The following is a 19,217-nucleotide window of genomic DNA, read 5'->3' as shown; positions in this document are numbered from 1 at the left end:
AATGATTTCTAGATCTGAGACTAAATCTATTTTAATTATATATTTCCTCGTGTTAACTTTGAGAGGTAACCTGTAACCGGGAGACAGAGACGTGGTCGCAAAGCTCCACCTGGACCCGTGAAGCCAAACTGCAACAGTAAATCTATTGAACTCTTTTATTTTCCTAAAACCTTCGAGTGTTTTTGTAACATTTAGTACTTGTGTGGTTTGTTGTAGATAGTACTTGTGTGGTTTGTTGTAGAGGAAAGTTCGCAGACAGGAAGTGGGTTTGTCTATGCGGGACGCCCAAATGGTTTATCTTCATCTTCTTCAAACTCTTGAAATTAGTGTTAAAATCAATGAAACTACAAACTTCATCAGTAATGATAAAAGTTGTGTTCTGTGGCTGAAACTACACAAAACTTTGACTTCACCAACGGGAGAACTTTACTTGTTTTCACCCGGACTGTTTTCGTGGCTGCACCGCAACCCGGAAGCAGCTTGTTTAGATGGACGCGGGGAAGTTTTTAGGCCAGAGGAAACAAAACCATGTTTTACTGCAGCAGCGGCGGCTCGGAGCCGCTCAGCGGGTCTAAAACTGATATTGTGAGAGGAATCATCACCGAGAAGCTGACCACGGCCGCGCGGGAGATCTTCGCGGTGGTGGAGAAGATCGTAACCGACTACGAGGCGGAGGCTTCGGGCTTCAGGCAGCAGGTGGACCGCCAGAGGAGGCAGCTGGAGCTCCTGCAGCCTCGGGTCAAACTCCTCAGAGAAGGTCAGTGGGAGGCTGGAGGTGGTGCTGAGAGACTGTTCTGAAGATTTATTACTGACACGTGGAGGTAAACATGCTGTTTTATTGTGAATAAAACAGAGGAGGTCCCAGATCAGCGCAGCCAGGTGGTCGTTAGTGAGGAGCAGCAGACAGGTGAGTCCCAGCAGCTTCACCCCAACCATCGTCCCACTCACCCGTTGAACTGACATGTCCTGTTCAGATGTAGAAAAACCTGGACTCCTGGACTTTCTCTGGTACAACGACGATGAGGAGGAAGAGGAGGACGCTGCTGATCAGGATCAAAAGGAACAGCTGTTGGCTCAGCCCACTTCCATCTCCAGAGGAAAACAAGATCACCTGAAGGATCCAGATTACGAAATCCCGCCAAGGTTACTCATCCCAGTTTCCTGCTGTGGCCGTTCCCTTAAAACTGGTCTGAGACCAGCTTGGCTTTGGTGGTTGTGTCCGGGATGAGAGGACCTCCCGTCTACTGGAGTCAGATTAGAGTTCAGCACCCATCTGTTTTCATTTTCTATGGTTCTGACCTCAAAACACCAGGAAACAAGTATAATCCTAATCTAGAAGATCAGGAGCACAGGTTACATTTAGTACTGGATCACGTTACCGTGGAGATGAGAGTTCAAGGTAAAGTCTCTTTAGTCATCGCATGCTGGTGAAACTACCGATTTGACTCATCTCGGAGGGAAGTGGTGAGCTGGAGTCGAACCCCGATCTCCCAGTCCCAGGGTGGACTTTACCTCGAGGCCAGAAGAGAGGGAGATGTAGCGATGTCATCTGCGTAATCTAGCACCAAATACATACCAGAAGCAAAAAGGTAAAGTGACTGCTCCTCTCCTTCAGATTATCGTCCAGACCTCCATCTGAGAGGACCTGGCCCGGCAGACCTCGGCTCAGTGACACACAGAACCACCTGGACCTGCGGGTGCGGCTGCTGGAGGACTCTCACACCCAGGTGCTCTCCAACATCGGTACGGTCTGAAGACTCCACCCAGATGGAGATTGGATTAATCTGGATTATGAGATCCCTTTTTTATTTCCTCCCAACTTCTGAGTCTGTGATCATAAAGTAATGATTCGTTAACTTTCACAGCTCTAACAAAGTTTTGATCCGTGGAAAAATCTAGACCAGGGGTCGGCAACCTGTTCCCATCAAAGAGCCATTATTACCCGTTTCCCACAGTAAAGAAAACACTGGGAGCCACAGCAGCCGCGGTGTTGTGGGCGGGGCCTACCCTCAGACAGCAGAGAGCTGATTTAACCAATCACAACAGGTGACAGCAGCTGGTACCGGTCGCTCGTGTACGTCAAAGTTATCTTTCATAAGAAGATAATCAATAAAACGATTTATATAAAGTGGATCCAGAAGTTGTAGCCCGTCTCTGCTACAATATTTAGATATTTTTCACCCTGTTGGTGGTTTTACTGAGCAGATGCCACTTTTGTCATACGTTTCTTTTTAAAACATGTTTAGACTGTTCAGAATACAAATCCAGGCTCTGTCACGTTTGATTGTTGTAATTAAACTTTGTAGGTGGGGAAGGTCAGAAAAGGATCCGATCATTTTGTTTTTCCCTCATTTACAGTGACGGAGATAACGGCGCAGTGCACCTGGCTCTGGTGTTAATCAAGTTTAATTTGTAACAATTATCACAAGAAAACAGAACAGTTAAAAGCAGGACATGTGTTGACCGGATAGTTCCCATATTTGGCCGTTTATTTTGACGGAGAAAGAATAGAAAGAATTACCCCGACGCGTGCAGACAAACTGACATTTTATTTGTTTCGCACATTGCAGATGTAGCTAAATCACTCAAGAAAAGATTTCCTTCTGAACATCTGAGCTGGACGTTGCTCAGCGCAGCTCACTGTCAGCGTGTACTACATAAGGTCCACAGCGAGCTGAAGATGTGGAGAGGGGCTTGGAGCGCGTCGCAGAACCAGAGCGCATGCGGGAAGATTCCTCCAACTGAAGCGAGTGTTTTCCAAACCCGGTCTCTCAGAGAGACTTGTCACTTAGAAAATGTTCCCTGATTATGAAACTTTGGCTGAATAGCGCTTGTTCCTGTCTCCAATGTGGCGACACATCCAGGAACCGTCTGAGGAGAATCCCAGAATCTCACATCGTCTTCAGCTCAGTCTCAGAACACGCATATGATTACGCACAAGCGTGACGCGTCAACCCGGTCTCACAGTAAGACCGGGTTGGACCTGTTCAGGTTTACGCAGACAATCTTTACATTTAGAATTGGCATACAGATGTAAAATTAATGCAGTAAAATATAAAGCATTTTATTTAAATATCCATTCATTATTTTACAAGCACAGAGAGCCGCATCAGATGGATGGAAGAGCCGCATGCGGCTCCAGAGATGCGGGTTGCCGACCCCTGATCTAGACTATCTGACCTGTATGGAATACACCAGATTATCAGAGGAGATCTGAGGCTCAGTCACGCATGCGTTCCTGTCCCGACTCGCTGTGTTTGGTCCAGAAATCCATTTTATTTGTTAAATTCTGATTTCCCTACCCGGTTGAGCTCATCGGACCCTAAAGATGATGCCTTCTTCTATCGGGGCTGCAGATGTTAGTGTTAGATTAGAACCAGCATCAGGTGTTGGATTAGGACCTGCATCAGATGGGAGATTAGGACCTGCATCAGATGGGAGATTAGGACCTGCATCAGATGGGAGATTAGGACCTGCATCAGGTGTTGGTGCCAGATTAGGACCTGCATCAGGTGTTAGATTAGGACCTGCATCAGGTGTTAGATTAGGACCTGCATCAGGTGTTAGATTAGGACCTGCATCAGGTGTTGGTGTCAGATTAGGACCTGCATCAGGAGTAAGATTAGGACCTGCATCAGGTGTTAGATTAGGACCTGCATCGGATGTTAGATTAGGACCAGAATCAGGTGTTGGTGCCAGATTAGGACCTGCATCAGGTGTTAGATTAGGACCTGCATCAGGTGTTAGATTAGGACCAGCATCAGATGTTAGATTAGGACCAACATCAGGTGTTAGATTAGGACCCGCATCAGGTGTTAGATTAGGACCAACATCAGATGTTAGATTAGGAAGAGCATCAGGTGTTAGATTAGGACCAACATCAGATGTTAGATTAGGAAGAGCATCAGGTGTTAGATTAGGACCTGCATCGGATGTTAGATTAGGACCAGAATCAGGTGTTGGTGCCAGATTAGGACCTGCATCAGGTGTTGGATTAGGACCAGCATCAGTTGCTAGATTAGGACCAACATCATATGTTAGATTAGGACCCGCATCAGATGTTAGATTAGGACCAACATCAGGTGTTAGATTAGGACCCGCATCAGGTGTTAGATTAGGACCCGCATCAGGTGTTAGATTAGGACCAGCATCAGATGTTAGATTAGGACTAGCATCAGATGTTAGATTAGGACCCGCATCAGGTGTTAGATTAGGACCAACATCAGATGTTAGATTAGGACCAGCATCAGGTGTTAGATTAGGACCTGCATCGGATGTTAGATTAGGACCAGCATCAGGTGTTAGATTAGGACCTGCATCGGATGTTAGATTAGGACCAGAATCAGGTGTTGGTGCCAGATTAGGACCTGCATCAGGTGTTAGATTAGGACCAGCATCAGGTGTTGGATTAGGACCAGCATCAGTTGCTAGATTAGGACCAACATCATATGTTAGATTAGGACCCGCATCAGGTGTTAGATTAGGACCAGCATCAGATGCTAGATTAGGACCTGCATCAGGTGTTAGATTAGGACCAGCATCAGGTGTTGGATTAGGACCAGCATCAGTTGCTAGATTAGGACCAACATCATATGTTAGATTAGGACCCACATCAGGTGTTAGATTGGGACCAACATCAGGTGTTAGATTAGGACCTGCATCAGGTGTTAGATTAGGACCAACATCAGATGCTAGATTAGGACCTGCATCAGGTGTTAGATTAGGACCAGCATCAGTGAGGGACTGTTCTGGTCCTTGGATGGTTTTTCCTTGCTGGAAATTCTGACGTCCAACTAAACGGTTACAGAAGTTTATATTTAATTTTCCTCACAGGAAGTGTTATTCCTTTCATTCCAGTGTTTCGGACCACTCCGGTCCGGGACCTGAAGTGTCCCCGTGGTCTACAGGAGTCAGAGTTTCTGGACCTCCTCAGGTCCTCCTTCCCTCAGCTGGCTGATGGAGAACCTTTTGATCTCTTCACCACCGACCTCAGCAGGAAGCTGCTGCCTCTGAGGGTCAAAGCTCTGACCCCGGAGGAGATCTACTCCACCATCAGGTCTACAGGGAAAATGTCCATCTACGTTCGTCTGAAGGTTTAAGTCTGAGTAATTTCTTATCTAATGGAACCTACATGGTGATGTTCTCTAGAAGAAATCAGAGATTTCTTGTGTTAATCTGCTGGAACCATCTGAAGGTTCCAGTGTTTGTGTGTCTCTGAACTCATCTTCTTTAGTCCTCAGGGGGCAGCAGAAGTGAAGATCTGCATCCTCCTGAGAACCCTGATGATGAACCCAGATCCAGTTGTGCATCAGCATCTTCTGGTCCCACCAAAGGGATTATGAGGTAATCTTAATCCAGACCACAACTCTCTGGGATTAGAGGATAGCTTCATCACCTTCTGTGTCAGGTTGGTGTCTGCTGGCAAGAGGAGACGTGGCAGACCTCGCCTTGGTGAAGAACCTTCTCACCACCTTCTCAGGCTCTGCTTGTTGGACAATCCCAACTCGATCAAGCTCCCTAATCCCGGTGAGGATGGAATCAGAACTCACGGTGAAGATGCTGCTGCAGGAACTCTAGCTAAATTCCAAATCTTTGCAGAGTTGCAGAAATCTTCGGTGCTGGACCTGAAATGCCCCCGTGGTCTTCAGGAGGAGGAGTTTGTGCATCTGCTGAAGTCCACCTTCCCTCAGCTTGTTGGAGATGACAGAAGATTCAGCATCTATAAGTCGGACCGAAACAAAAAGCTCCAGAAGGTCAGAGTGAAGAGCCTAACGCCAGAGGAGATCTACAAGAACATGAAGTCCACAGGGATCAGGAAGAACTTCATCTACATCAAAGTGAAGGTAGAATAGAGAAGAAGTTTGTTTAGGGTTAGACGTCTCCAGCAGAGGGAGGGGTGGGACCAGACTCCAGTGAAGCTCTGATGTCACAAATCTGGAGGGGGAGTCTTCTCCCCTCACATTATGTCACGCATCTGGGGGCAGTCTCCCCCTCCCCCACATTATGTCACAATCTGGGGGCGGAGTCTTCTCCCCCTACATTATGTCACGCATCTGGGGGCGGAGTGTTCTCCCCCTACATTATGTCACACATCTGGGGGCGGAATCTTCTCCCCCTACATTACGTCACACATCTGGGGCCGGAGTCTTCTCCCCCTACATTACGTCACACATCTGGGGCCGGAGTCTTCTCCCCCTACATTATGTCACACATCTGGGGGCGGAGTCTTCTCCCCCTACATTATGTCACAATCTGGGGGCGGAGTCTTCTCCCCCTACATTATGTCACGCATCTGGGGGCGGAATCTTCTCCCCCTACATTATGTCACACATCTGGGGGCGGAATCTTCTCCCCCTACATTACGTCACACATCTGGGGCCGGAGTCTTCTCCCCCTACATTACGTCACACATCTGGGGCCGGAGTCTTCTCCCCCTACATTATGTCACACATCTGGGGGCGGAATCTTCTCCCCCTACATTACGTCACACATCTGGGGGCGGAATCTTCTCCCCCTACATTATGTCACACATCTGGGGGCGGAATCTTCTCCCCCTACATTACGTCACACATCTGGGGCCGGAGTCTTCTCCCCCTACATTACGTCACACATCTGGGGGCGGAATCTTCTCCCCCTACATTACGTCACACATCTGGGGCCGGAGTCTTCTCCCCCTACATTATATCACACATCTGGGGGCGGAATCTTCTCCCCCTACATTACGTCACACATCTGGGGCCGGAGTCTTCTCCCCCTACATTATGTCACACATCTGGAGGCGGAGTCTTCTCCCCCTCGCATTAAGTCACACATCTGGGGGCGGAGTCTTCTCCCCCTACATTATGTCACACATCTGGGGGCGGAGTCTTCTCCCCCTCACATTATGTCATGCATCTGGGGGCGGAGACTTATCCCCCTACATTATGTCACAATCTGGGGGCGGAGTCTTCTCCCCTACATTATGTCACACATCTGGGAGCGGAGTCTTCTCCCCCTCACGTGATGTCACACATCTGGGGGCGGAGTCTTCTCACCCCTGCATTATGTCACACATCTGGGGGCGGAGTCTTCTCCCCCTCACATTATGTCACACATCTGGTGGCGGAGTCTTCTCCCCCTACATTATGTCACACATCTGGGAGCGGAGTCTTCTCCCCCTCACGTGATGTCACACATCTGGGGGCGGAGTCTTCTCACCCCTGCATTATGTCACACATCTGGGGGCGGAGTCTTCTCCCCCTACATTACGTCACACATCTGGGGGCGGAATCTTCTCCCCCTACATTACGTCACACATCTGGGGCCGGAGTCTTCTCCCCCTACATTATGTCACACATCTGGAGGCGGAGTCTTCTCCCCCTCGCATTAAGTCACACATCTGGGGGCGGAGTCTTCTCCCCCTACATTATGTCACACATCTGGGGGCGGAGTCTTCTCCCCCTCACATTATGTCATGCATCTGGGGGCGGAGACTTATCCCCCTACATTATGTCACAATCTGGGGGCGGAGTCTTCTCCCCTACATTATGTCACACATCTGGGAGCGGAGTCTTCTCCCCCTCACGTGATGTCACACATCTGGGGGCGGAGTCTTCTCACCCCTGCATTATGTCACACATCTGGGGGCGGAGTCTTCTCCCCCTCACATTATGTCACACATCTGGGGCCGGAGTCTTCTCCCCCTACATTACGTCACACATCTGGGGCCGGAGTCTTCTCCCCCTACATTACGTCACACATCTGGGGGCGGAATCTTCTCCCCCTACATTATGTCACACATCTGGGGCCGGAGTCTTCTCCCCCTACATTACGACACACATCTGGGGCCGGAGTCTTCTCCCCCTACATTACGTCACACATCTGGGGGCGGAATCTTCTCCCCCTACATTACGTCACACATCTGGGGCCGGAGTCTTCTCCCCCTACATTATATCACACATCTGGGGGCGGAATCTTCTCCCCCTACATTACGTCACACATCTGGGGCCGGAGTCTTCTCCCCCTACATTATGTCACACATCTGGAGGCGGAGTCTTCTCCCCCTCGCATTAAGTCACACATCTGGGGGCGGAGTCTTCTCCCCCTACATTATGTCACACATCTGGGGGCGGAGTCTTCTCCCCCTCACATTATGTCATGCATCTGGGGGCGGAGACTTATCCCCCTACATTATGTCACAATCTGGGGGCGGAGTCTTCTCCCCTACATTATGTCACACATCTGGGAGCGGAGTCTTCTCCCCCTCACGTGATGTCACACATCTGGGGGCGGAGTCTTCTCACCCCTGCATTATGTCACACATCTGGGGGCGGAGTCTTCTCCCCCTCACATTATGTCACACATCTGGTGGCGGAGTCTTCTCCCCCTACATTATGTCACACATCTGGGAGCGGAGTCTTCTCCCCCTCACGTGATGTCACACATCTGGGGGCGGAGTCTTCTCACCCCTGCATTATGTCACACATCTGGGGGCGGAGTCTTCTCCCCCTACATTACATCACACATCTGGGGGCGGAATCTTCTCCCCCTACATTACGTCACACATCTGGGGCCGGAGTCTTCTCCCCCTACATTACGTCACACATCTGGGGGCGGAGTCTTCTCCCCCTACATTATGTCACACATCTGGGAGCGGAGTCTTCTCCCCCTCACGTGATGTCACACATCTGGGGGCGGAGTCTTCTCACCCCTGCATTATGTCACACATCTGGGGGCGGAGTCTTCTCCCCCTCACATTATGTCACACATCTGGGGCCGGAGTCTTCTCCCCCTACATTACGTCACACATCTGGGGCCGGAGTCTTCTCCCCCTACATTACGTCACACATCTGGGGGCGGAATCTTCTCCCCCTACATTATGTCACACATCTGGGGCCGGAGTCTTCTCCCCCTACATTACGACACACATCTGGGGCCGGAGTCTTCTCCCCCTACATTACGTCACACATCTGGGGGCGGAATCTTCTCCCCCTACATTACGTCACACATCTGGGGCCGGAGTCTTCTCCCCCTACATTATATCACACATCTGGGGGCGGAATCTTCTCCCCCTACATTACGTCACACATCTGGGGCCGGAGTCTTCTCCCCCTACATTATGTCACACATCTGGAGGCGGAGTCTTCTCCCCCTCGCATTAAGTCACACATCTGGGGGCGGAGTCTTCTCCCCCTACATTATGTCACACATCTGGGGGCGGAGTCTTCTCCCCCTCACATTATGTCATGCATCTGGGGGCGGAGACTTATCCCCCTACATTATGTCACAATCTGGGGGCGGAGTCTTCTCCCCTACATTATGTCACACATCTGGGAGCGGAGTCTTCTCCCCCTCACGTGATGTCACACATCTGGGGGCGGAGTCTTCTCACCCCTGCATTATGTCACACATCTGGGGGCGGAGTCTTCTCCCCCTCACATTATGTCACACATCTGGTGGCGGAGTCTTCTCCCCCTACATTATGTCACACATCTGGGAGCGGAGTCTTCTCCCCCTCACGTGATGTCACACATCTGGGGGCGGAGTCTTCTCACCCCTGCATTATGTCACACATCTGGGGGCGGAGTCTTCTCCCCCTACATTACATCACACATCTGGGGGCGGAATCTTCTCCCCCTACATTACGTCACACATCTGGGGCCGGAGTCTTCTCCCCCTACATTACGTCACACATCTGGGGGCGGAATCTTCTCCCCCTACATTATATCACACATCTGGGGGCGGAATCTTCTCCCCCTACATTACGTCACACATCTGGGGCCGGAGTCTTCTCCCCCTACATTATGTCACACATCTGGAGGCGGAGTCTTCTCCCCCTCGCATTAAGTCACACATCTGGGGGCGGAGTCTTCTCCCCCTACATTATGTCACACATCTGGGGGCGGAGTCTTCTCCCCCTCACATTATGTCATGCATCTGGGGGTGGAGACTTATCCCCCTACATTATGTCACAATCTGGGGGCGGAGTCTTCTCCCCTACATTATGTCACACATCTGGGAGCGGAATCTTCTCCCCCTCACGTGATGTCACACATCTGGGGGCGGAGTCTTCTCAACCCTGCATTATGTCACACATCTGGGGGCGGAGTCTTCTCCCCCTCACATTATGTCACACATCTGGTGGCGGAGTCTTCTCCCCCTACATTATGTCACACATCTGGGAGCGGAGTCTTCTCCCCCTCACGTGATGTCACACATCTGGGGGCGGAGTCTTCTCACCCCTGCATTATGTCACACATCTGGGGGCGGAGTCTTCTCCCCCTCACATTATGTCACACATCTGGTGGCGGAGTCTTCTCCCCCTACATTATATCACACATCTGGGGGCGGAGTCTTCTCCCACTACATTATGTCACACATCTGGGGGCGGAATCTTCTCCCCCTCACATTATGTCACGCATCTGGGGGCGGAGACTTATCCCCCTACATTATGTCACAATCTGGGGGCGGAGTCTTCTCCCCCTCACGTGATGTCACACATCTGTGGGCGGAGTCTTCTCACCCCTACATTATGTCACACATCTGGGGGTGGAGTCTTCTCACCCTCACGTGATGTCACATTTGGGGGTGGAGTCTTCTCACCCACACATTATGTCACACATCTGGGGGTGGAGTCTTCTCACCCACACATTATGTCACACATCTGGAGGCGGAATCTTCTCACCCACACATGATACCATGCATATGGGGGCGGAGTCTTCACACATCTGGAGGTATAGTCTTTAGTTGTACAGCAGAACTGCTTCTTCCCACTGCACATGAAAGCGGCGCGAAACGGAATGCGTGGCAGTTGGTCGCCTTCATGTGGGATAAGTTTCTTTCCTCGGCAGCAAAGTGTGCCATTTTGGACACGATCTAGAATAGACCTTTCAAGTCTATTTTTTTATGCGCTACACTTCCAAAACACGTCAAACTCTGCAGTTTAGATTGCTCCAGACAGGAAGTCAAACACAAAAGCAGTGTAAAACATCCTGAAACTTTCTATATAAGTCACATGCAGGTAAGTGTTCGTCATTTACTCTTATAACCTCGTAGCCGATGTAAGCAACCTTTTTTGATTATTGCAGCTGTTTTTGTTCTTGATTGTTATTGTATGTGGACCTCTGAAATCACGAGCGGTGTTGCATTTCTCCCGTGATTTTGTGACATCACGGGATCAGTTGTGTAGAACACTTTCGCTCCCATTTCACGTCAGAATGGCTCCCGGTTGGGAACGAGCTTGTGGGTAAAGCGGTGCTATTATGTTACCCGACCGCTTTCACAGTCGGTGAAAAGAAGGGGCCATGTTGACGTGTTCCATAACCAGACACTGGGGGCATTGTTTTACCCCGGTTTCACACTGCAAGCATCAGCACAACGGAACGGCAACGGAGGGGCTCACTCGCGAACTTCAAAGCGGTCCTTTTCACACCGGGAGAGTCTTGGACGCGGCACGGCTTCCTCACTGCGCCTTGCTGTACTCGCGAGATTCTAAAATCCCTCGAGACTTCCGACACCTTCCTCTTGGGCTGTGCGACATGACGAAATATTTCGCCTGGACGTTAGGAAATGTCTATCATTTTATATGAAGCTCTATCGTTTACGTCACGGTTAGGAGTTTTATGGCAGTATTTTACGTCAAAAATCACTTTATGGCATGCCCCTGCACACTGCAAAACAAAACAAACGAGCATTGAGGAAAACGGCAGGGCACGCGTTCTACACCAGGTTCAAGAAGATGACCAGCTAACCCAAACTGAGGAGCTTGTAGGTAAAAGAGGGGCAACAACGTCTGTCGTATGGATGTGGTTTGGGTATAAAAAGACTGACATGGACCAGACAGCATATATTTATGGGCCGCATGGTGGCGCAGTTGTTAGCACTGTTGCCTTGCAGCACAAAGGTTGCAGGTTTGAAACTCGGCTGCGGCCTTTCTGCGTGGAGTTGCGTGTTCTCCCCATTCATGCGTGGGTTTCCTCCGGGTACTCCGGTTTCCCCCACAGATCACAACATGCCCTATAGGTTATAAATTGTAAGTCGTTTTGGATAAAACTTTCTGCCAAATAAATAAACATAATAAAGAAACAAACAACAGTTATTTGTAAAGTTTGCCGCCTCCCAGTCCCAACAACGGACTCCAACACCACAAATTTATTTTATCATCTGCGCAAAAACCATGACAACGAAAACAGGGACAGTTAATGAGCAAAAACTGCGTCGAGTGTTGGTTGGCGTAAGCGCTCATAATAAACTACAGACACAGATGCTGCAACAGGCTTTTACTCGTGGCACGCCATACAGCCATAGCTCCCACAGATGGAAGGAGATTACTGCTGCGGTCGCCAAGCACATCTGCAGAGATATGGTGCCAGTCTACGCAGTCGAGGAACGTGGGTTTCGTGAGTTGGTGCAGACACTCGATCCGAGATAACGAAATGCCCAGCTGAAAACACATGACCAAAGTCGTGTTACCAGAGTTATATAATGCATGTCGGGCCAAAGTGGAGGCGGAGATTCACAAGGGGGTGTTTTATGCTACAACAGATATGTGGTCAAGCCAAACGACACATCCATATATGAGCCTGACGATACATTTTATTGACCAAGATTGGAACCTCTGCAGCCGGCATTTACAGACAAGTTATTTCCCAGAAGACCACACTGGGGAAATGAAAGCCAAGGGACTCAGAGAAGCACTTGACTTGTGGGGACTGCAAGAATATCGCCTCGTCTGTGTCACCACTAGAGCTGAAACAACTAATCGATTTAATCGATTATAATCGATTATTAAAATAGTTAACAACTTTTTTAGTCATCGATTAGTTGTTTAATAATCATATTTTACCGCATAAAGTCTATTGTTTTACCACAATCTGACATTGGTTACAATCTGTTAAATTTGCCGCCAGTGTGTGGCAGTAATGAGCCACTGATCTACCAGTTGAGCCGTAGAAGAAGAAACGAGCCAATAAGTGCCCTCGGTTTTCACGACGTAACACGTTACTGACGCGCATCTTGCTGTGAGAGATGGCGGAACAAGAAGAAATACGGAAGAAAAATAGAAGCGACAAAACTGAAGAGAAACCCCGGATAAAAACCTCACGAGTATGGGAGCATTTCACTCTAGATGCCATGAAAAGACGGGTGACCTGCAAAATATGCAAAAACCATCTAGCATGGCACAGAAGCACGACGTCCCTAAGTGAACATTTGAGACGAAAACATGTGGGGGCTGATGCAGCAGAGGAAAGTCCGGTAAATCCGGTAAGTAACAGAAAATAAACAAGCTAACGCAGATCAAATTTGGGAGCTGAGTTCGTTATAGTGGATGTTAAACATGTTTGTTTGCCGCGTCAGTCTACCGTGTTCTACATCTGATTGACTAGATGCAATCGTGAATCTTCGTGTTGTGTATCATGCGCTTGCCAAATTTAGCACGTCTGTTTATAAGAATGTTCTCGTCCTCATGTCCTCATTCAAAAAAAGGACAACTCCGCGGAGAAAAATATACAGACGAGCTGTGTCCAGGTGAATATAACGCAGCATAGTTGTACGCTTTCAATTTTTAAATACAGGAAAATTTCAGAAAGTCAATTTTTTTTTACTATTAAAAGGCTGTTTTACCGTCTAACTCTAAAACGCCTCACAACACATTTTTGTCAAAATAAATGATCACTGTATATTGTTAATTAATTCAAATAATGTAATATTGATTTAGTGTTGTAGTGTGTGTGCTGCTTTATTTTATATGTGTACTTATTTCAGTCTATTTGTGTTTCTTATGCAGAAAAAAACAAGCAATGATGGACAACTACATGGGGAACAAGACACTCACCCCCCAGAAATGCATACCACTTACAAACTCTATTCTAGATTCTGCATTATTTTTTATGGAATTTACCTCTTATATTTTGATGCCAAAAAAATATTCTGGACTGATCTTTTGCACTGTTTAGCTCATTTTACACCACTGACTGTGTTCATGTGCAATAAAATAGATTGCTGTCAACTGCACAATTCTCTTATGTTTTTCTTTTTCTTAACTGAAATGTATTCATCACTTGTATAGGTTAAATAGCTAAGCAATAACAAACCGATTAATCGATTAATCGAAAAAAATAATTGACAGATTAATCGATTTTGAAAATAATCGTTAGTTGCAGCCCTAGTCACCACAGACAATGCCTCCAACAACATCCTTGCCCTTCAGCTGAATGAAATGACACGCCTACAGTGTTTTGGCCACCGTCTTCATCTAGCTATTGGTGAGTGCTTAACTCTAAATCGATCTAAAATGCACACAAATATATTTCAGTACACAGTAATCCCTTAGAGCAATGTTTCCTTGAAGGTTCTTCCCCCAACTCTGACAATGGTCAACTTCAGAGATCCCAGGAGGACTTCATTATATTTATCTGTACTGCTAGAATATTTTAACCTAAACTGTAGATGCTAACATCAGCTTCATAATGTCTATTTACTAAAAATGTAATAAATAGTTTAAAAATAAAGTATTCAATATAGTTTAATTACTCCAATGTCTGTTTAGATTTTTAAAATTTACAGAGATAAAAAAAATGTTTGTTTAGACTTGGCATACAGCCTAAAAGTCATAATTATATGATTAAATACTGTAGTATTTAGTCATATAATTATGACTTTTAGGCTGAGATAAAATCAAAGTTCTGTGATAAAAATGTCAATCAGGAGATAGACTTGTACAGTTAAAAAAAATTGTAATTGTGAAATAAAAATCTGCATTATGGGATACAGAAGTCATATACTTGAATGTATAATCTAATTTATTTATATAGACATTGATTAAAAAATGTAATTAATACATTTTATTAGTCCTGTACACAGTGTAATATTTAAAAAGTACATAATCTTATGTACACAGAGAGGAGTATGAAACTAAAGGAGGTGGCGCGAGCAGTCGGCGTCTGCAAGAAGATCGTGGCTGCCTTCTCCAATTCATGGAAGAGGAGACGGGAACTGGCCGAGGCTCAAGCAGATCAAGATCCACCCTTGCCACCTCATCAGCTGATCACAGAAACCCCTACGAGGTGGCGCTCTATGCAAGCAATGGTTGAAAGGGCGATCGAGCAGGAGAAAGCTCTCTCACAAGTCCTCCGAGCCGACAAGAAAACTCGTCACCTGGTGCCAACTTGGCAGGATATGGAGGTTCTGGAGTCCATGAACAAGGCGCTGACTCCTCAAGGAGTTTACAGATGCCTTGAGCATATCTGCCTCTACATGTAGATGGTGGTGCAGGAGAAGTCTGGGTGGCTACTCTTGAAGCTGGCTGCTGCTACATGTTGAATTATTTTACTGGCAGATGTTAACATGACCAACATGTCTTGCTTGGAGAAAAAGTTCTAAATAAAATAAATATTTGGTTCCTACTACCTTTGTTTGGTATATCGTTTCAAACTGCATTGCCACATTGCAATTTTATATAAACTATTCATTCATTGAAATAGAATTAACAGAAAAATTGTTGTATCGTGATGTATATCGTCATATGAAATTTTGGCCATATCGCCCAGCCCTACCTTCCTGGCAAGACAACGAATTCCCTCGAGATTTCCGCCATCCTTCCTCATCGAGAGATCACAACCCCCCGTGAGGAATCACACCGTTGCACTTCTCGAAAGAAACTGGAGGTAATCAAAGCCGTTCGGTCACTCGTGCTGATGTAAGTTATATATAACGTTGCATTTTATTTAGAAAATAACTGGGGATTTTACACTGAAACAGTGTGGTTTCCTGTCTTGCACTATGTGAACTGCGGATTTTGACGTGTCCCAGAAGCGGCTCGCGGAAAAAATAGAACTTGATCCCATCTTTTTCGGCGTCGCACAGCATGCCGCTTCTGCGACGCGGCTGAAAATTGCAGCTGGTTTGAAACACTCCATAGACTATAGTTGGATTCTATTTGAAGCGGTGCCGCTTCGCTGCCGCTCCGTTCCGCTGATGCTTGCAGTGTGAAACCGGGGTGAGTGTTGTCTCCAGCCTTGTTTCTGTCTTCCTGACATTCCCGACTCTTGTCCCTGATGCTACGTTTTACCAACATCTCAGAGCCTCCTGACTGGGTCATTGTTGCTGATCTGTGAGGCTTTTCATGGCTGACGGGAGGCTCCATGTTGTCCACAGGCGTTGGGTCATACATAAGATACTTAAGTATGTTTCTGTCCAGACAGGAGATGATGAGGAGAGTGAGGAGGATCCAGAACCAGCTGATGGTGCAGCGACGGAGCAGGAAGCTGGTTTAAGTTCAAGGTAAATTACCAGGAGGCCTCAGAGCTGATAGAAACCAGCATTCTAGCTGAAACGTGTTTTGTCTTTGCAGCTCTGCTTCTGAATGTCGTAAAAGACGGAGCGTCCTCTCCGGCTCATCGGCATTACAGCAACAGGACGTGGATCCAGATCAAGGCGGAACGGGGAGTGGAATGGAATTTCATGTTGGAGAGCAGGCTTTAGATGGAGATGACGACTGCAAACCGGAGCTACAGGAGAAGGGGAAGGCCAGTAAAATTCCCTGTAAGGTGTGTGACCTGCAGTTCCTGGTCCTGGGGTCTCTGACCAGACACGCCTGGCGTCATCTGGATGACCCTCTGAGCATCTGTGGGGTGTGTGCAGAGGGCTTCCCGTCTTCAGAGGAGCTGAAGAAGCACCTGTGGTCTCACCAGAACACCATGGACTGTTCCTACTGCGGGAAGACCTTCTTCTCCATGAATGGACTCAACAACCACATCTCTCTGCACACGGGCAAGCGCTTGTTTAAATGCAACATCTGCAACAAGAGCTTTCCTTACTTGTCGGTGCTGAACAACCACCACTGGGTCCACGTGGAGGACAAACCGCACAAGTGTGACCTGTGTGCTAAGGCGTTTGGGCTGAGGGCTCAGCTGCTGGCTCATATTAAGACTCACAACAAGAGCGACAGGTTCAACTGCAACATCTGCGGCAGGTCTCTCTACGACCTCCGGTCTCTGATGCGCCACAAGATTACCCACACTAATGAGCGGCGTTACGGCTGTGACGTCTGCGGCAAACGCTTCAAACTCCAGGGGACGCTGAGGGCCCACGAGAAGACCCACACAGTCCGAGAGCGGTCCTACCTCTGCCACATCTGCTGCAAAACCTTCGTCACCAACTCCTCCCTGACCAGTCACATGAAGACCCACAGTGACGCCAGGCCCTTCGTCTGTACCGTCTGCTCTAAAGGCTTCCTAACCAACACTGACCTCAGGAACCACATGCGCGTCCACACGGGGGAGAAGCCGTTCAAATGCACCAAGTGTGGACGCCTCTTCAAACTCAAGAACACCCTGAGGAACCACATCCTGACCCATACGGGCATCAAGCGCTTCATCTGTAGCGTCTGTGGGAAAACCTGTTCTCGTCAGGAGCACCTGAACGTCCACATGAGGACACACAACGGAGAGAGACCCTACAAGTGTCAACTGTGTGAGAGAGCCTTCACCCAGAGCCACTGTCTGAAGACACACATGAAGAGCCACCAGACTGGGAAGGACACTCTGGAGGTGTCAACATCACAAAGTCCTTCAGTCTGATGAGGACACGATCCGTGTTTGATACAAATCACTAAACAAATAGGGCTGGTACTCAAGGATGTAGAAGGTTTACGTTGGACGTAGACTCTGTCCGTCCTACAATACCTGTCTCACACACGTAGGTTTACATTAGACGTAGACTCTATCTGTCCTACAAAGACTGTCTAACAGACTCTTGTAGAGATGCTGGCAGTGTTGGACCAGCGTTATTCTCTTCCGCGTTCCCAGACTTTGTAGGATAGAGGTTCTGACTCTGTGGAGCTTCCTGATCCCGATAATCCCAATTTAAATGAATGTCCAGACAGCGACTCTATTGGACGGCCAGAGGATGTGTGGGTAACGACCAAGCCCCCACAATGCGGGTCTGAAATTGAGGCCAACGCGGAAGTGAAATAAATTGCAGTTCTCATCCGCTCAAAAGTGCTCATCCGCTGGGGGCTGGTGTGTGAAACGAGCAAATCCTCATTGACTGTAATGTTAAAAATACCAATTTCACAGCAGAAATAAACATGTTTACAGCCTGGTACCAAAACATGTTTTTGGTTTAATTGATCTAGTTTACACTCATGACAACTCTGAGGGGGGTGAATTTTTTTGGCACTCTTCTGTTTAGGTGTATTAAAAGCCTCAAATTCTGACTAATTGATGAGCATCAGACCCACGTGACCACAGAGCTAGCTCCGTGGAAAGGCCTCAGTCTCGCCTGAAAACTGTTCCGCGATTTTTAGTCTCTGAACTTAGACCAGCTAATCAGCTCTGGCTGATTTATTGTTTGGATCACAGTGAGTTACACTAATTCTAATATATTTTTATTTCTATTATACATACAAACTTTTTATTTTTTAATTTTTATTTCCACATGACTGTTATCAGGCTCTCTTGTTCTGGTTCTGATGATAATTCCGTGTCTTCCAGTAAGTTATCTTGTGCTTACTTCATCTGTATAATGTCTCTTTACTTTTGGTGAATTGTACTGAGTCCAGAATAAAGGCTAGTTGGCTTTACTAGATACAAACAAGTATTACGTTTTAGAAATATATGAAATGTATTTAGCCTGCTAATTTATCTCAAATATTAATAACTACCGTATTTTCTGGACTATGAGTCGCACTTTTTTTCATAGTCTGGCTGGTCCTGCGACTTATACTCCGGCGACTTATGTACCAAATTATGTAGGCTATACCGCGCTGCTGCGGGCCGGCTCCGGACCAGGAATGAGCTCCCCTGCCCTGTAGGGAATTAAAAAACACACAGCCATCACCTGCTTGAGACTGTGACGCGCAGCTGCGGGCTGGATCCGACCCAGGTTTCAGCTCACCTGCCCCGTAGGGAATTAAAAGACACACAGCCATCACCTGCTGGAGCCTGTTGCGTGCCGTTGCACACTGGATCCGGTCCAGGTTTCAGCTCCTCTGCCCCACCATCACCTGCTGCAGCCTGTGGCGCACTGCTGCGGGCCAGCTCCGACCCAGGAATGAGCTCCCCTGTCCCACTGAGAGGGTTTCAAACGCCGCCATCCTCTACTGGTGACCGTGGTGCGCTGCATTTTTTATTCTGTTATTGTTACCGGTACTTGTCTTGCAATGTGAAACGCTTGGTCTCAGATTTTGTAAGAAAAATAATAAAATTTCCCCCCAAAATGCGACTTGTAGTCCAGTG

The 19,217-nt window shown here is 47.8% G+C and overlaps 1 protein-coding gene across 1 annotated transcript; it reads left to right on the top strand.

The window, feature by feature from the left end:
• The first annotated feature begins 76 nt into the window (after positions 1-76).
• LOC107395477 (uncharacterized) lies at positions 77-19,203 on the top strand. The gene is made up of 10 exons (XM_015974871.3): positions 77-757; positions 854-907; positions 975-1,143; positions 1,616-1,743; positions 4,858-5,093; positions 5,234-5,343; positions 5,408-5,526; positions 5,599-5,843; positions 16,178-16,260; positions 16,331-19,203. Exons 1-10 carry the CDS (start codon positions 529-531, stop codon positions 17,556-17,558), a joined length of 2,601 nt encoding a protein of 866 aa, XP_015830357.3. The 5' UTR covers positions 77-528; the 3' UTR covers positions 17,559-19,203.
• The last annotated feature ends 14 nt before the right edge of the window (positions 19,204-19,217 follow it).

Source organism: Nothobranchius furzeri, chromosome 2, assembly GCF_043380555.1.
Source record: "Nothobranchius furzeri strain GRZ-AD chromosome 2, NfurGRZ-RIMD1, whole genome shotgun sequence".
NCBI classification, from domain to species: Eukaryota; Metazoa; Chordata; class Actinopteri; order Cyprinodontiformes; family Nothobranchiidae; genus Nothobranchius; species Nothobranchius furzeri.
Note: the sequence above shows the minus strand (reverse complement) of the source record. Positions and strands in the feature narration are given on the sequence as shown.